This window comes from Diaporthe batatas, assembly GCF_019321695.1.
Source record: "Diaporthe batatas strain CRI 302-4 chromosome Unknown Contig00010, whole genome shotgun sequence".
NCBI lineage: Eukaryota > Fungi > Ascomycota > Sordariomycetes > Diaporthales > Diaporthaceae > Diaporthe > Diaporthe batatas.
This window is the reverse complement of record NW_025408557.1, coordinates 568,713-583,940: the sequence shown is the minus strand read 5'-3', so window position 1 is coordinate 583,940 and position 15,228 is coordinate 568,713. Positions and strand designations below refer to the sequence as shown.

The window sequence follows — 15,228 nt, the reverse complement described above, 5'->3', positions numbered from 1 at the left end:
TGGGCTTGGCAAAGCGGCAGGGGTGCGGCCCTGGGCGTGTGGAGGTGCTGCTTATGGAACGGGCAGGGGCAGAATCCCATGTTAGCGACGGACCCCTGTCTGTCACTTGGTTTTTTTGGGAGTGGGGAGCTTCTCAATCGAGTAACCCACCCACGCCGTCGCAACTTTTCTCTCTGCCCGTGTTACCACCACACCCCAAAACCCATGCCCATCCATGTCAGTGCCGACGAGCCAGTCGCACCTGCCCAAGGCTTCCCGCCCAAGACTGAGATAATCTAACGCGCATCAGAGTACGCGACGCTACTGTGCACTCCTCCTGGCACGCTACCAGCCAGCAAAGAAGCACGTTCATCTGGAATTCCCCGTCGACCCACGCCGTTCGTGGTCATGGACTGAGATATGCCGTACCGTCAGGCACGACGCCCAGCCATGATACCTAGGTACCATCCTTAGCGCCATCGTCCAATCTATGACCCAGGGAACCCTGAAAACCACTGCCCTCTTTCGCCCCTTTGCGACAACCATCCCACGACACCTTCAACCCCACCTACGAACGGGCCCATCCCGTCCAGCCGCCGGAGCCAAACGCTCGATACAGCCGGCAGCGCGGCGCACAAATGCGAGACTTGGTGCGATAGAATGATCAGCTCCCTCAGAAGTCCATTCCGAGGTGCTTGCGCCACCGCGAGCTCTGTCCGCCTGGCGAGGCACCGCGCACACCGGAGATGGCCAGCACAACTTCGATGGCAGTCTGCCACTGCCGCGGCCCAAGTCGAAGGCCAGACGGTTAACAGCACGCTTGCTATACCGTCGACCGCCCGCCAGAACCCCATCGGGGTTCAGCAGCTGAGCGAGCACATCTACAAGCAAGTCTTTCCCAGGGGTCACGAGGTCCCCCCTCCTCCAGAGGAACTCGTCGAGCTCTCACGCGATCATCTACGGCGTCAGGATCTCCTGGGCAAGACTACCGACCCGACCGACCCTATCGCGTTCGTCCTCCCAAAATTACAAGCCCCGGACACGGAGACGCTCGATGAGCATTTCTTCAGGCTCGGCACGGATGCCGCGGAGCCGTTCCTGTCGTACGCAAAGCAATTCGCAAAGTCGGAAACGCCCCAACAGCCGAGGCAATGGGTACGCCGGAGCGGGTGGACAAAATATTATTGTGAAGACGGGTCGGGGCCCGAGATTGTGGAAGAGGTGGAAGCGCCCGACGAGACCATGCTGTCATTCGACGTCGAAGTAATGTGGGAGGAGAACCCGTTTGCTGTCATGGCCTGCGCTGCGAGTCCAACGGCCTGGTACGTGTGGCTCTCGCCCTGGCTGCTGGGCGAGACCGATGTCAAGACCCAGCTCGTGCCACTGGGAGACCCTACGAAAGATCGGATCGTCGTCGGCCACAACGTCGGCTATGACAGGGCCAGAATACTCGAGGAATATGATTTGAAGCAGACAAGGAATTGCTTCCTGGACACCATGTCACTGCATGTGGCAGTAAATGGCATGTGCTCGCAACAAAGGCCAACTTGGATCAAGGCCCAAAAGAATCGAGAGAAAGAGCGGACTGCCCGAGCCGAGGGAAACTTCGGCCTGATCGAAATGATGGAGGAGGAGGAACTGTGGGTTGGGAGGAGCTCCATCAATTCCCTTCGGGATGTTGCTAAATTTCATCTCAACGTCTCCATGGACAAATCTGCACGAGACGACTTCAGCGGGCTGGATCGAGACAAGGTTATGGACAAGCTTGACGACCTCATCAGCTACTGCGCAGCCGACGTCGCCGTCACACACCGTGTCTTTTCGATCGTCTTCACCAACTTCCTCAATACATGTCCCCATCCGGTCAGCTTTGCCGCACTGCGGCACTTGTCCTCCGTCATACTACCAGTCGACGAATCCTGGAAGTCGTACATTGCCACCGCCGAGGCAAAATATCAAGAATTGTCGTTTGGCGTCCAAGAGCGTCTCATAGCACTGGCTGAGACGGCCGTCGAAATGAAAAATGATGAGACAAAATGGAGCAGCGACCCTTGGCTGAAGCAGCTGGATTGGTCGGGACAGGAGGTCAGATGGGTAAAGGCCAAAAAGAAGGACGACAAACCAAGGCTAGCCAAGAATCAAAAAATGCCTGGCATGCCAAAATGGTACAAAGATCTATTCCCGACTAAAGATGCACCTATGAACATATCGGTGCGGACGAGGATAGCACCTCTGCTGCTCAGGCTATCGTGGGACGGGAACCCATTGTTCTGGTCGGAACAGCACGGGTGGACCTTCCGCGTTCCTCTTGAAAAGAAAGAAGATTACATCAAGAAGTCGATGGAGTTTTGCTCTATGACGGACGAGAAGACAATCCCTCTACTGCGAGACGACGTGAGCGGAGCTTACTTCAAGGTACCACACAAGGACGGCCCCACGGCTCGATGCGCCAACCCGATGGCGAAGAGTTATTTGGGCTATTTCGAAAGCGGGGTCTTGACGTCTGAGTATGCCTATGCGAAGGAGGCTTTAGAGATGAACGCATCTTGTTCATACTGGATCAGCGCGCGGGAAAGGATCAAGTCGCAGCTGGTTGTTTACGAGAAGGAGTTGCAGGTGGCCAAGGGAGAAGAGGCAGGGGAGTCTGCTCGGGGTTACATCCTCCCACAGGTCATACCTATGGGCACCGTCACGAGGAGAGCGGTTGAGAACACCTGGCTGACAGCGAGCAACGCCAAGAAGACCAGGGTAGGCTCGGAGCTGAAGGCAATGGTCAAGGCTCCCCCGGGTTACAGCTTCGTGGGCGCCGATGTGGACTCGGAGGAGCTTTGGATTGCAAGTCTACTGGGCGACGCCATATTCCAGATGCATGGCGGCAACGCAATCGGTTTCATGACGCTAGAAGGTACGAAGGCTGCTGGAACCGACCTCCATTCCCGGACCGCCTCAATTCTCGGGATCTCGAGGAATCAAGCCAAAGTCTTCAACTATGGGCGGATATACGGCGCCGGCTTAAAGTTCGCGGCCCAGTTACTCCGCCAGTTCAATCCGGCCCTCTCCGAGCGTGAGGCATACAACACCGCGACGAAGCTGTACACATCCACAAAAGGGGTACAGTCCTATCGGAAGCTTCTCTACAAGGGAAAATTCTGGCGAGGCGGCACGGAATCCTTCATTTTCAACAAGCTCGAAGAATTTGCCGAGCAGCGCCGCCCGCGTACACCCGTGCTCGGTGCTGGGATCACGGAGGCGCTGATGAGCAGCTACGTGAGCAAGGGCGGCTTCCTGACCAGCCGCATCAACTGGGCGATCCAAAGCTCAGGCGTCGACTACCTCCACCTTCTGATAGTCTCCATGGACTACTTGACCAGACGCTTCAACATCGATGCGCGCCTCGCAATCTCGGTGCACGACGAGATCCGGTACCTGGTCAAGAACGAGGACAAGTACCGGGCCGCCATGGCACTCCAGGTTGCCAACATCTGGACACGGTGCATGTTCGCCCAGCAGGTCGGCATTCACGACCTCCCGCAGTCGTGCGCCTTCTTCAGCGCCGTCGACATAGACCACGTCCTCCGCAAGGAAGTCGACATGCCCTGCATAACCCCATCCCACCACACTGCTATCCCGCCAGGGGAGTCCATCGACATCCAGCAACTACTCGCCAGGGGAGACGAAGCCCTACTCGATGAAGCCATCATCCCAGAAGCCCCACCGCAGCTCGACCAGATCCAGTACATCCCGCGGGTGCCCGTCATGCAGACCCTCAAGGAAGAGGACGCGTCGACGGCAGACCTGGCGTTCATCAAGGCGCAGATCACGTCCGACATGAAGGAGCTCAACGAGGCCTGCGCCGAGAAGCGCAAGAGGACACAGCCCAAGAAGGAGCCGACGATCCGCGTGCCCAAGGTCCTGCCGTACTCGTCGCATGCGCGGCTGATGCCCGAGCCGCTCCTGGTCTCGGAGGCGTTCCGTGCGGACCAGGCTAAGCGCCTCGGCGGCAGCCAGAAGAAGGTTGACTGGGGCCGCACGGGCAAGTGGACGAAGATCATACCTGCTAGCCGCGGGGTGGGCTATTGATTGGGTGTTGGACGGGTGGGCCTCTTGAGTGGCCGACGGACGGAGGCACACATTGGCCTATCGTTCGCTTTTTTTTTTTTTTTTGTATATTTTTTGTTTCATGGCTTGGACCACCAGGGCGGGCCTGACACCTGTATGACTGCCATCCCCGGGGAAAACGCATCTTGTCTATTCGCACGGCCGCGTGTTACTATATCGATACCATGGGGCGGGTGGGTGGTCCTCACATTGATTGGGGTCGGACAGGGGGTGGAGGGGAGGGAGGGAGAACGCTTCGCATCTCGTTTCTGGGGCCGGCGCTTGGGCGGGGGGAAACAGGGGATGGATTGTATCCGCGGATAGCTAGCTATGTATGTATGTACTGGGGTTGAAAGCGTTTTCGGTGAGAGCGGAGTTCCATCTGACCTTGTTGTTATAATTACTGGAGTTGGTTATGTGCAGGGCCGGCCTTCTTTTGCAGCAGTTGGATACCAGACAGGACCGGGAATGTATATGCTACTTGTTTATTATCACGGCGAGACTTTTGTGATTCGCTTGGTGTTGGTTGTGGATAGGCGGTTGTACTTGGCCGCGGCGGACGGGCCTGCCTGCTTTTGGGGGGTCTGGAGGACACCTCTGGACCTGACCCCCGGGGGAGCTTCTTATTCGTATGTGACACGGAAGCGCGGGTCCGGGAAAAGCAGATGGGTCCAGACCGAGCGTTGTTTCCGGTAAAGATCGTTCACAGTGCTCTGGCAGGCAGGTACATGGTTAGGTATGCCTGTTCGGTCGACCTGCAGGCGTGTGTTGCTTTTGCTTTCTTTCTTTTTTTTCCTGCGCTCCCCCTGGTAGCCGAGGAGCGGCGGGCTTTCCCCGGCCCCGGCAGCCAGCCTGCGGCCGCTGTCTCGGGATGAATTATTAACGGCTGTCACCGGTCGGCGCGGATGGGCTGTGGGTGGCCTGGTGGCATGCCGAAAAGACCATGTATATGCGTGGCGGCGGAAGGGAAGGGGATGGGATGGGGTGGGATGGGATGTCTCACATGTGGTGTTCAGGAGACGGGGTTTTGATTTCTGTCAGGAGCAATTGCCCATAGAGGGCTTGATGCCGTGGGGCCGTGGTTGAGGGAAGCCGTGGTCTTCCGGATGCACCACACCGGCTACCACGAGATGTGCTCGACGGCATATGCTAGGACTGGGTGGTGGTTCTTGCCCAGGTGTGCACACGGCCCGATTGCAGTACCTCAACGCCTGGTAAGACACGAGTTCAAGTGGCTGGAGTTAGCCTCCAGGCCAGGACAAGCTCATCAACCCGTCGGAGGATACGCCCGTTGCCGTCATCGTCTCAAACGAGGTCACTGTTCTAGCACGTCCTTGTTCAAGAAGCGCAGTGGTTTCTCATGGTATCAATTCACGCTATGTCCGGGCTATTATGCAACTAAACTTTGTTATATATATCAGATCCCATCACGACCCTGTCTCGCTGGCGTTCTCCAGGAACAAGTGCGTACGTTTTGATGGCACTCAAGCATTTTGTTTATTTCGAACCCCCTGGCACCTCACACAACATCGGCCGTTTGATCACAGCATCCGGCTGCTGCGTGGTCCGCCCGTAGAGCACCGTCCGGCGCTGGGGGGTGGCGCCCTCGTAGCCCAGCCCGAGGCGCTCCAGGCGCTCGCACATGCCCTCGATGGCGTCCTCGTGGTCCAGCCGCAGCCGCTCGGCCTCGTCGGCGTTGCCCGCGTCCCGGTGGTACCCGGCCACCTCGCCGAGCGCGTCGACCGTCAGCTCGTGCCACCGGCCCAGCCTCGCCGTGCACATGCCGACCCACCGCGCCGCCGCCGCCGTGGTCTCCTCCGCCGTGCCCTCGCGCCGCGACACCCAGAACAGGATCCGGTAGCAGTCGTCCAGGAGGTATGCGTCCTGCGCGCCCGGGCCGTGCTCCCCCGCCTGCGCCTGCGCCAGCACCTCCTCCGCCAGGTCCCGGGCCTCGGCGTAGCGGTCCCGGTCCAGCATGAAGTTGGCGATGCGCAGCCTCGCCTCCAGCGCCTCGAAGCTGGCCGTAGGACTGGCACCATCAACACTGGCCCCGGCCCCTGCCCCCGACGACACGTCCTCGAGGTTCTCCTGCAGGGCCATCTCGACGCCCAGGTCGTCGACGGCGCCGTACGCGGCGGTCCAGCTGAGGTTGCGGCCGTTGTGGGCGGCCAGCTGGGCCTCGTAGGCGGAGCCCTCGCCCAGCTCGGCGAGCAGGGCGTCCTGGTAGGCGCGCGAGACGGCCCAGGCGCACTGGGTCATCTGGGCCGAGGACATCTGGCGCATGGCCTCGAACAGGACGTAGACGGGGTGGCGGCGGGACCCGTAGACGACGAGGCTCAGGTCGCGCAGGAAGCCGAGCACGGCGCGGCTGAGGTCGCCGTGGCGCTTGGAGAACTCGAACAGCAGCGCGTAGATGCTGGCCGGGAAGTAGGGGGTGTCGGTCATGAGCAGGTGCCGGCACGAGTCCATGCATATCGACAGCAGCCGGAACGCCGCCCGCACGTGGCCCGCGTTCATCAGCCGCCCCGCCGACCACGAGCAGTTGTGCGCCGCCACCACCAGCTCGTCCTGCCACGGCACGTGGGACCGCGTCCACCGCCCCGCGCCGAAGCTGCCGCTCACGTAGCTGCGGAGCGCGTGGAGGACCTGCTCCAGCTGTGGCTGGGGGTGGGGGGGCCGGAGCCGGGCCGTGGGCAGCGGGGATGGCGAGGGTGGCGAGGGCGGCGAGAGCCGGCACGTCGCCGGCGAGCTGCTCGCCTCGCTGCTGCCCGAGAGTGCGGTTGTTGTTGTTGGTGGTATCACTACTGTGGTTGTTGTTGTTGGCGGGCCTGCTGCGCCGCGCTGTGCCTTGGATGCTCGCTTGAGCAGGTTCCGGAGGCGGTCCTGGTCGACCCTGATGCCGCCGATGGAGACCTCGGTCACCTCCCTGCCCGCGTGCCTGGTCTGCTGCAGCAGCTCCCGGGCCTGCTTTGCGCGGAGGTTCTTCTGGATGCCCCATTTCCGCAGGTGATACTTGTACATCTTTGGTCTGTACACATTGTGTTGTCAGTATTGGTCAGTACGACAAGCACGAGTGGCTGAGGGGCCACTCGAAGGATGGCGCCCAGGCCCAGCCCAGACGTGTGGCGATTTTGAGTGAGTGGGTGAAGGGGGTGAGTGAGTGAGTGAGTGTGTATAAGAGAGAGAGAGAGCGTGTGAGTGCCCGTGAGTGCCTGTTGGCTCACTTACGTTGCGACAAAGCCTTGCTCATGCTGCATGATGTGCATCACACTGCGTAGGGTGTGATCCTGGAACTTGTACAGGTCAATGATGCGGTCCCTGTGGCGCTCCCAGTCGCACTGCGCGGCCCATGTCGTCCTCTGCGCGCCGCCGGCGCTGCCATTGCTGCTGGTGCCTGGCGAGCAGGCGCGGAAGTCTTGGGCGGTGATGAGCCGGTTCTCCATGGTGAGGCATGGCCAGCGAATCGTTTCTCCCGTCTGTGTTATCAACTGAGTTGTGGTCCTCATCAGCCGGGCGAGCCTGTTTTTTTTGCTTCCGGTGTCCCCAAGGCGGGCGAGGGCGGCGATAGGACCTGCTGATGTGTCTGCTCGATGTGTGCTTACATATTTAATTTATTATTGGCTGCCAGGCAAGCCAGGCTGCTTCCCCCCAGTATACCCCAGTCCGGGCTCGCCTACGCGCCAAGTACGACGTGAGCACCCCCGAGCTGACATATTCTCAGCTGGTGGATCGGCAGTGTAAGCAGCCAATGGCTCGACAGAAGACAAGTGCTGACGGGTACTGCGACGTATCATACAAATCGGCACTACTGTAGCCTAGCAGATCCCCCCATCCGGTCCCACGTGAGCACGACCGTGATTCTTCCCTGGCAGCCTGGCGGCCCTGGCTTTGTTCTGCGGTTCAAGTATCGGCGATGGCTGCCGCCTCGTGCCGCCTGCAGCTTCTGGCCCACTCGAAGGATCCTACGGGATTTCCACCCCTTCCTGGTAGGGCTGGCTAGAATGGACATGGGTACAAAAAGACCTATGTGCGTGATTAGTGACACGTTTTTGCAGGGGCTCCAAGACACCAGACCCGATCTCGTCAATGATATTTAATCGTGCCCCATCCTCTGGGCATCCGCGGGCTAACACCGCGGGCCAACACCGCGGGCCATATACTCTATCGCCTAGCTCGCTGGTCCGGACATAGGTCGAAATCGGATGAATTGTTACTAGTATGTCGTGGCTGCACTTGAGCCAAATGAACTCATACCTGCAGAGTTCATCAGTCTTGGCTGTCAGACTAATTCCAACCTACCAATCAGTCGGGTGGCAGGAATGTTGCGTGCAGTGATATCACCGACATATGAATCCGTAACAAAGTCCTCCGTCGGCGATTATCATGTCAATCGCCGCAATAGGAGCCAGGCATATAAGGCTGGCAACACAACTCAACAGAATAGATTGATTGAATGCTAAAGTCATAGTCATCATATCTTAATTCTTGACAGCATATCCAAGAAGCTCATCACTTTCTCATATAGTTCGATTTGACTATTGATATTGTCCCGCACTATAGGCACCCTGCAATATAAACAATACTACACCATGTCCGACAAGAAAGTCTGGCTCATCACAGGCTGCACCTCAGGCCTCGGCCGCGAGATCGCGCTGCTAGCCCTCGAGAGGGGAGACACCGTCGTCGCCACAGCCCGCGACCCAGCCAAGCTGTCAGGGCTCGCCTCCCGCGGCGCCCTCACGGAGCGCGTCGACGTGACAGACACGGACGAGAACCTCGCCGCAGCAGTACGAAACATCACGGCCAGGACGCCCGGCGGCCGCATCGACATCCTCGTCAACAACGCGGGCTACATCCTGGCCGGCGGCGTCGAGGAGGCGAGCCGGGCCGAGGCGGCCGCCGTCTTCGAGACCAACGTCTTCGGCCAGCTCAACATGATCCGCGCCGTGCTGCCCGTCATGCGCGCCGCGCGCTCGGGCGTCGTGGCGAACCTCGGCAGCGTCGGCGGGTGGCACGGCACCCCCGGCGCGGGCATCTACTGCGCGACCAAGGCGTGCGCCACCATCCTGGCCGAGGCGCTGCGCGCCGAGGTCGCCCACCTCGGCATCAGGGTCACGGCCGTGGAGCCGGGTTACACGCGGACCAACTTCCTGGTCCCGGGCCACCAGGTGCGGCCTGGACGGACCATCGAGGACCTCGGCGGCGGCGCGCTCGGGGACACGCTGGAGGCGTTTGATGCCGTCAGTCTGAACCAGCCTGGGGACCCGGTCAAGACGTGCAGGCTCATCGTGGACGCCCTCACTTCTTCTGGGTCGTGTGAGGGGCGGGAACTGCCTCCCAGGCTGCTTGTGGGTAGGGATTCGTACGGTATCGTCCGTGGGGTTATTGAGACTCATGAGAGTAATATGAAGTCGTGGGAGGATCTGGCTACTGCGACGGACTGCGATCCGTGAGACTGGCTGATGTTTACTCGGAATTTGGGCTCGTAATCTTCTTTTTGAGAAATATTCTACGGTCTGAGGTTGATCAACTTATCACTTTCAAATAAATTTATTATTGACTCCGAAGGAGTTCCACCTTGGCAGTTTACATGTTGTAAAGAACTCGCCATATGAAAATACCATTTCAGAACCATACTTTCTGCTGTGTAAAGAACATTGCCCTGCCCGTGTTCCTGCCAATGACCACTCAGTACATCGCCCACCCACCACTCGCACTGATGGTCTGGCCAGTGATCCACGAGCTCGAAGGCCCGGCAAGCCAGGCCACGACGTCCGCAATCTCCTCGATGGTGCCAAGGCGGTTCTGCACCGGGGTCTGCTGCTTCTGCATCTCGACGATCTCCTTGGGGATGTTGTCCAGCATCTCGCTCTGCACGGGACCAGGGCTCACCACATTCACGGTCGTGCCGTTCCCGCCGAGCTCAGCAGCCCAGCAGCGCGTCAGGCCCTCTTCCCTCGTTCACGGATTGTTAGCCAATATCACGGCGCACGTCTCCACGCAGGTCGCGAGTATTCAGTCCTGCGACATCCCCTGGCCCGGGACGACTTACCTAGGGCGGCCTTGGAGGAGCAGTACAACCCCAGGTTCTTGAATCCCGCCCTGGCGCCCACCGACGAGATATTCACAACCCGCGCGTCTGCGCCGAGGTGAGGCAGCGCGGCCTGCGTCAGCAGCATGGTGCCCCGCACGTTGACGTTGAACACGGCATCGTAGTCCGCGACGACGAGCTCAGCCAGGCCCTTGACGCGCTCGAGGCCGGCGTTGTTGACGAGGATGTCGATCTTGCTGCCGCTGCCGCTGCCGCTGCCGCCCAGCCCCTCGGCCCCGGCCCACCTGACGGTCTCGCTGACGAGATGCCCCGGGCCCTCGAGGCTGCCCAGGTCCGCCTGGACGGCGTGTGCCCTGGGGCGGTGGGGCAGCGCCTCGATCGCTGCCTTTAGCTCGGCCGCTTTGGAGCTGCTTGACGGGGAGGTGTATCCGAGGACGACCTGGGGGTTGGCGTCAACAGGAGTGTGTGCAAGAGGGTTTCTAGCAAGGTCGTTGACAAGGAGGGCTCACGTTTGCGCCTTCTTGGGCTAGTTTCAAGGCGATCCCGTAGCCGATGCTGCGCGAAGCCCCCGTTACGATGGCGGTCTTGCCCGCTAGGGCCAAGGGAGGTGTGCTCATGTCTGCCAGCTCTTGTTGATTCTGACCGGTGAGTTTTGTTCTCGAAACGGACATGGCTTCCGTCGTGGTGGGCCGATCAAGTGGGAGAGCTGGGCTTAACGGGGTATGTCAGCAAATGGGATTTAGTGATGTCATAGTACTTAATAACCTTTTGCAATTTATAGATAGCGCATATCAAGTATTCATATCATGGGAGATAAGTTCAGTAGTGACTGCTTTCCTGTTTCTACACCGGCAAACTGCACATGTACGGCGGCGCCTGGGCCATAGGACTTTTTTGGGAGCAGCACATGTCTTCTTCTCAGAACCTAGAATATCCGCCTTTCGAGATGACCCCGGACTTTTTCCCGCTACAAATGAACGTCGTTAAAACTTGGTCATGCCTCAAGAAGGTTGACGCCTTGCTTGATTTGTTATTTTAGAGCGCCTATGAGAGTAGAGGGGCCCTTTCACCCCGATTTGAATTAATGTGCTACCTAACCAACTAAGCTCGGCACGGCAATGGCAATATTTCCTCTCTTTTCCATTTATCATTCTTCACGGGGATCGAGATGGCATGCAAATAGTGGCAATTTTCAGTGTTTTCTCGTTTTCGAGACTGTCCCCATGTGCACCTTTGGCCAAAGCATCAGTCCTTAGATGACTATCAGGAAGGTCTTGGAGTTTATTCATTTAGCTGTGTCCGGAATGATTGAGGACTTGATCGCCTTTGACTCGATAAGTTCTTTGTTGTTGAGCCGAGATTGAGGTCCGAGTATACAAGGCGAAAGCTCCATGAAAATACGCTTGTCTTTATCACGACCCCGGATGCGGAGCAGCCGCCCACAAATCACCACTGAGAGCGTGCTTTCATTTCTAGGCTGCTATAATGTGATGCTCTTGTGTATGCACACACTTCCACACATGTGTGTTGAACCTTGTGCTCCCAGCTTATTATCTTAGAACTCTATTTCCAATTGCAATCCTTCTTTCTTTTGTTGAGTGAGCCTTGGGAAAGTGAAACCCAAATCGAACCAGCAGGATTCAAGCATGTGTGTATTGTGACTTAAAAAGTTGACAAGTCGTGCAACGCCACATCCGGAGAACGCAACTGGAAGTCTTCAAACATCAGCACCAAGAGCAGACGTACGCCAGTAGCGATGGACATAACGTCAAGAAAGAGAGCCAGGTCGCCGGACGACGTTGGAGACGGTCGTGCCGGTGGTGCTGGCCCTCCTCGACATGCGTTCATGGCCGGTCGTGGTACACCTGTAGGCCGAGGGGCAGGCCAAGGGGCAGGACGAGGGGCAGGACAAGGGGCAGGACAAGGGGCAGGACGAGGGGCAGGCCAAGGGGCAGGACGAGGGGCAGGCCGAGGTGCAGGACAAGTGACAGGCCAAGGGGCAGGCCGAGGGGCAGGCCAAGCGACAGGCCAAGCGACAGGCCAAGCGACAACTGGTTCTGGTGGTGCTGGTGCTGGTGCTGGTGCTGGTGCAACAAATCCCTCTTCTGCGTCATCCAATCCGACAAATATTGCAGGCTCTGCCGAAACAAACCCTGCGAGGTGGAGCTACATGACTGGTAGCAGTCAGATCCGCAATCAGCATGGGGCACCCCAAGTTGCCAAGTGGTCGCGCAAGGACATTCTTCTGTTCCTCAAAAACGTCAATGTTCCCTCGAGAGAGGCCGGCCTGAGAATAGACCTAAGCCGAGCGTATACGGACGCGGCAATGGCGGCTCTCCGCGAAGCCGACCAACCCGAAGGGATCATGGACTTGACGCGGCTTGGGGGCGGCAACAACCTCGAGCGAGTCCTGGGAAACAGAGCAGCTGGGAAGTTATTTGAGGCCATTTTCAATCAAACAAGCATGGCTGCAGAAACCAACCCACAGTTTCAGGCTAGGTTGAACCTGGTTGCGAGCTGCCTTCCCATAGTTCCTACAGACCCCCAGTCAATGATCGGTCGCAGCATGGCGAGCCTGTTGGACGCGGATCCATACTATCTCCGCTGGCCTTGGGGGCTTCTGCGGAAGTCCGTCCGTTCGTGGTTCGACGTGCGTCTTAGGAGTTTAAGGGAATCGGGCTGGTGGCACCCAGACGGGCGTAATAGACCTCAGGGCCTGTTTTCATACGGTCAGAACCCACCTAGAATTGGGGTCAGGTTTGAACAGATCAACTCGGAGATCCACGGAGCCGACGTGAGACTCGATGCCTTTATTTGCCAACTAAAACAGGCCAGCATGCGATATGGAAACTACAATAATGCTGGTGAACGCAGCTGGGACCAATACTTGGAAGCGCTGTTTGAATACAGATATGGCTTGACCTCAGAGGAAGCATTTTACTTGAGTAAGTCGATGCCCTGTCATCACAGCCTTGTCTCTCGTGGGCAATCCAGCACTCCAGCCAAAGAGATTTAAATACCAAGTTAACGTGCTCTTCGACAATTTAGCAAATTGGGGCGCGGCGTCGTCGAACGGTGTGGATTGGCTCACCCTCGTCATAACCATCAACCTGTGAGTAATCAATCACTGCAATTTAGACGTCACTCTACTTGCGATGCATCTGGAGAGACATGCTGTTGGACAGTCGGGCGCCAGAGACGACAAAATTGCCTAACTTTTAATAGTTACACTATGGCACGACAAACGACTTTGAATCAGCTAGTGCCGGGCAATACTGCGCGAAATTATACAGGACTGACGTTTGACGACATCCACGACAAGCTTTACCTCCCTTTTGTGCGGAAAGTAGTGGGTCTTATCAACGCGGCGAAGCTGATCCCGGATATGACCACCAGTGTGTCCCCGGATCTCATCCAGACCGCTATGACGTGGCGTAACACCCTTTACACGGCTTGCCAGGGATGGACCGAGGTTGATACTAGGGTGGGGAAACTTGGTGTTACCACACCGAAAAACTATTTCCGCCCTATCTGGCATCACTCAGATAGACTTGGTGACGTGTGGGATCCGGTACGCACGACTGTGCAGGACCCGGACTTCGAAGAGGCGTCCGAGGTTTGGTTGTGCTCCGAGTTTAAGGCACCGCCAATCAAGCCTATTCAGGTAGATGCGATCCTGGAAGCCTTTAAAGATGGGCCACCTCAAGAGTGGAGGGGGCCGCGGACGGCTGACGAGAGGAAACCTGGGCCACGTTTTGCTGGCACAGGCCACCCACCTGTGACTGAGTTACCTGCTAGTACAGGAGGTGGTGCTGCTAGTACAGGAGGTGGTGCTGCGAGTACAGGAGGTGGTGCTGCTAGTACAGGAGGTGGTGCCTCATCAGCAAGCGGAAGTGGAGATGGATGGAATACAGTAGTTGCTCGAGGAAATCGAGGGGCCCGAGGGGGTCGAGGGGGCGCATGGGGAACGGGGTGAAGCACAAGGTAATAACCAAGGACAAGGACCTGGTACTGGCAACAACTTCACTGTACCAGTCTGACCATCACCCTGGGGCATTTAAGCTAGAACGCTGCTCTTTGTGTTAGTTACAGGATGTCAAGCAAGCCGAGGAAATAATTACTGGTCATATAGACACTTCATTATATTACCAGGACTTGCAAAAGTGGACAATCAGGGTTAATGCCATTAAGGGGGCTAAAGGCTTGGGCGGTTTGGCAAATAATTAGATTACTGAACTCAAAGACACATGGGGATAACTGCACCTGTGGTTTCAAATATGCCAAGGTTGTTGAAGAATTTATGTTATTCCTAGGTCTATTGTGAGAAGGAACATCGAAACTAGATCTAGTTGACATTTCTTTTATTTAAGAAGATTGAAAACACAGCCGTGGGATTTCTCCAATTTAAAACGTTTCCAACGAGAAAGATACTAAATGTTTGCACATGGAACCTGAGGAAAAGAAACACCATCATGTACTGTGTCTGTCTCGAGGGTCCTTGTACATATAGAAACGCCTCTTTCTTGTGCAATACCATCCATCCCTCCAGAAAGGGTGGGTTTCGTAGTAGAAAGGGTCATCCTGCGAAAAGAGTGTTAGTGAATCATCTGCTTACCATGGAGGCGGCGAGATTTGATTTACATATTCTGGGAAGCTCTCCGTCTTCGGCGATTCCAGTTCATGATCTGAGTTCTCGTCGGCTTGTGTTCGCACCATTTGGATTTCTGTTTTCAGTAATTCAACAGTCAGCCCTTCTACTATGGCCAGCCACAGCAGATGGAAAAGAAACTGCACCACGATTCTCGTTAAGTTTGCCATTTTCTTTTCAGAAAAAGAGCAGGAAAAGGTCAGCTGCACTCTCCCAACACACCGGCTTTGAGTGTGTAAAGGTGATGGTGGAGTGGGGTGAAGCACTGGAGTTGGAAACCTCGGAGATTCTCTACTATTTAGAGGAACTGTGAATCACTGGCACTCTCCAATTGCTCCAAACACTCATGAATTGATTTGTGGAAAATTGGCCTATATAAGGCCCCAGCCGTGCCTTGTCCTGCGATGGTGGTGGGCTTGGCGCGATGCGGGAGCGCACAATGGCTTCCAAG

General features: G+C 57.2%; 5 protein-coding genes across 5 annotated transcripts; 3 read left to right on the top strand and 2 right to left on the bottom strand.

Moving 5' to 3' along the window:
- The first annotated feature begins 216 nt into the window (after positions 1 to 216).
- On the top strand, positions 217 to 4,638 carry KVR01_008523 (DNA-directed DNA polymerase gamma MIP1). Its single transcript, XM_044794434.1, has one exon. It carries the CDS (start codon positions 640 to 642, stop codon positions 4,057 to 4,059), a length of 3,420 nt encoding a protein of 1,139 aa, XP_044642290.1. The 5' UTR covers positions 217 to 639; the 3' UTR covers positions 4,060 to 4,638.
- A 790-nt stretch (positions 4,639 to 5,428) lies between these two features.
- Positions 5,429 to 7,650, bottom strand: KVR01_008582 (uncharacterized protein). The gene is made up of 2 exons (XM_044789495.1): positions 7,306 to 7,650; positions 5,429 to 7,105 (listed from the first exon to the last, which is right to left on the bottom strand). Exons 1-2 carry the CDS (start codon positions 7,581 to 7,583, stop codon positions 5,575 to 5,577), a joined length of 1,809 nt encoding a protein of 602 aa, XP_044642349.1. The 5' UTR covers positions 7,584 to 7,650; the 3' UTR covers positions 5,429 to 5,574.
- A 346-nt stretch (positions 7,651 to 7,996) lies between these two features.
- Positions 7,997 to 9,536, top strand: KVR01_008758 (uncharacterized protein). The gene is made up of 2 exons (XM_044782065.1): positions 7,997 to 8,063; positions 8,133 to 9,536. The coding sequence occupies exon 2, from the start codon at positions 8,667 to 8,669 to the stop codon at positions 9,528 to 9,530; it is 864 nt and encodes a 287-aa protein (XP_044642525.1). The 5' UTR covers positions 7,997 to 8,063; positions 8,133 to 8,666; the 3' UTR covers positions 9,531 to 9,536.
- A 72-nt stretch (positions 9,537 to 9,608) lies between these two features.
- Positions 9,609 to 10,834, bottom strand: KVR01_008757 (uncharacterized protein). Its single transcript, XM_044794046.1, has 3 exons — positions 10,639 to 10,834; positions 10,130 to 10,568; positions 9,609 to 10,028 (listed from the first exon to the last, which is right to left on the bottom strand). Exons 1-3 carry the CDS (start codon positions 10,798 to 10,800, stop codon positions 9,766 to 9,768), a joined length of 864 nt encoding a protein of 287 aa, XP_044642524.1. The 5' UTR covers positions 10,801 to 10,834; the 3' UTR covers positions 9,609 to 9,765.
- A 2,680-nt stretch (positions 10,835 to 13,514) lies between these two features.
- KVR01_008563 (uncharacterized protein) lies at positions 13,515 to 14,105 on the top strand (the record flags this gene model as incomplete). Its single annotated transcript, XM_044787002.1, has 1 exon — positions 13,515 to 14,105. One exon carries the CDS (start codon positions 13,515 to 13,517, stop codon positions 14,103 to 14,105), a length of 591 nt encoding a protein of 196 aa, XP_044642330.1.
- Between the last annotated feature and the right edge of the window lie 1,123 nt (positions 14,106 to 15,228).

Coding starts and splice junctions, on each gene's coding strand:
- KVR01_008758 (XM_044782065.1), top strand. CDS start 8,667: ATGTCCGACAAGAAAGTCTGGCTCATCACAGGCTGCACCTCAGGCCTC.
- KVR01_008523 (XM_044794434.1), top strand. CDS start 640: ATGATCAGCTCCCTCAGAAGTCCATTCCGAGGTGCTTGCGCCACCGCG.
- KVR01_008582 (XM_044789495.1), bottom strand. CDS start 7,583: ATGAGGACCACAACTCAGTTGATAACACAGACGGGAGAAACGATTCGC. Junction 7,106..7,305: donor GAGCAAGGCTTTGTCGCAAC/GTAAGTGAGCCA, acceptor CAATGTGTACAG/ACCAAAGATGTACAAGTATC.
- KVR01_008757 (XM_044794046.1), bottom strand. CDS start 10,800: ATGTCCGTTTCGAGAACAAAACTCACCGGTCAGAATCAACAAGAGCTG. Junction 10,569..10,638: donor TAGCCCAAGAAGGCGCAAAC/GTGAGCCCTCCT, acceptor GCCAACCCCCAG/GTCGTCCTCGGATACACCTC. Junction 10,029..10,129: donor CTCCTCCAAGGCCGCCCTAG/GTAAGTCGTCCC, acceptor GAACGAGGGAAG/AGGGCCTGACGCGCTGCTGG.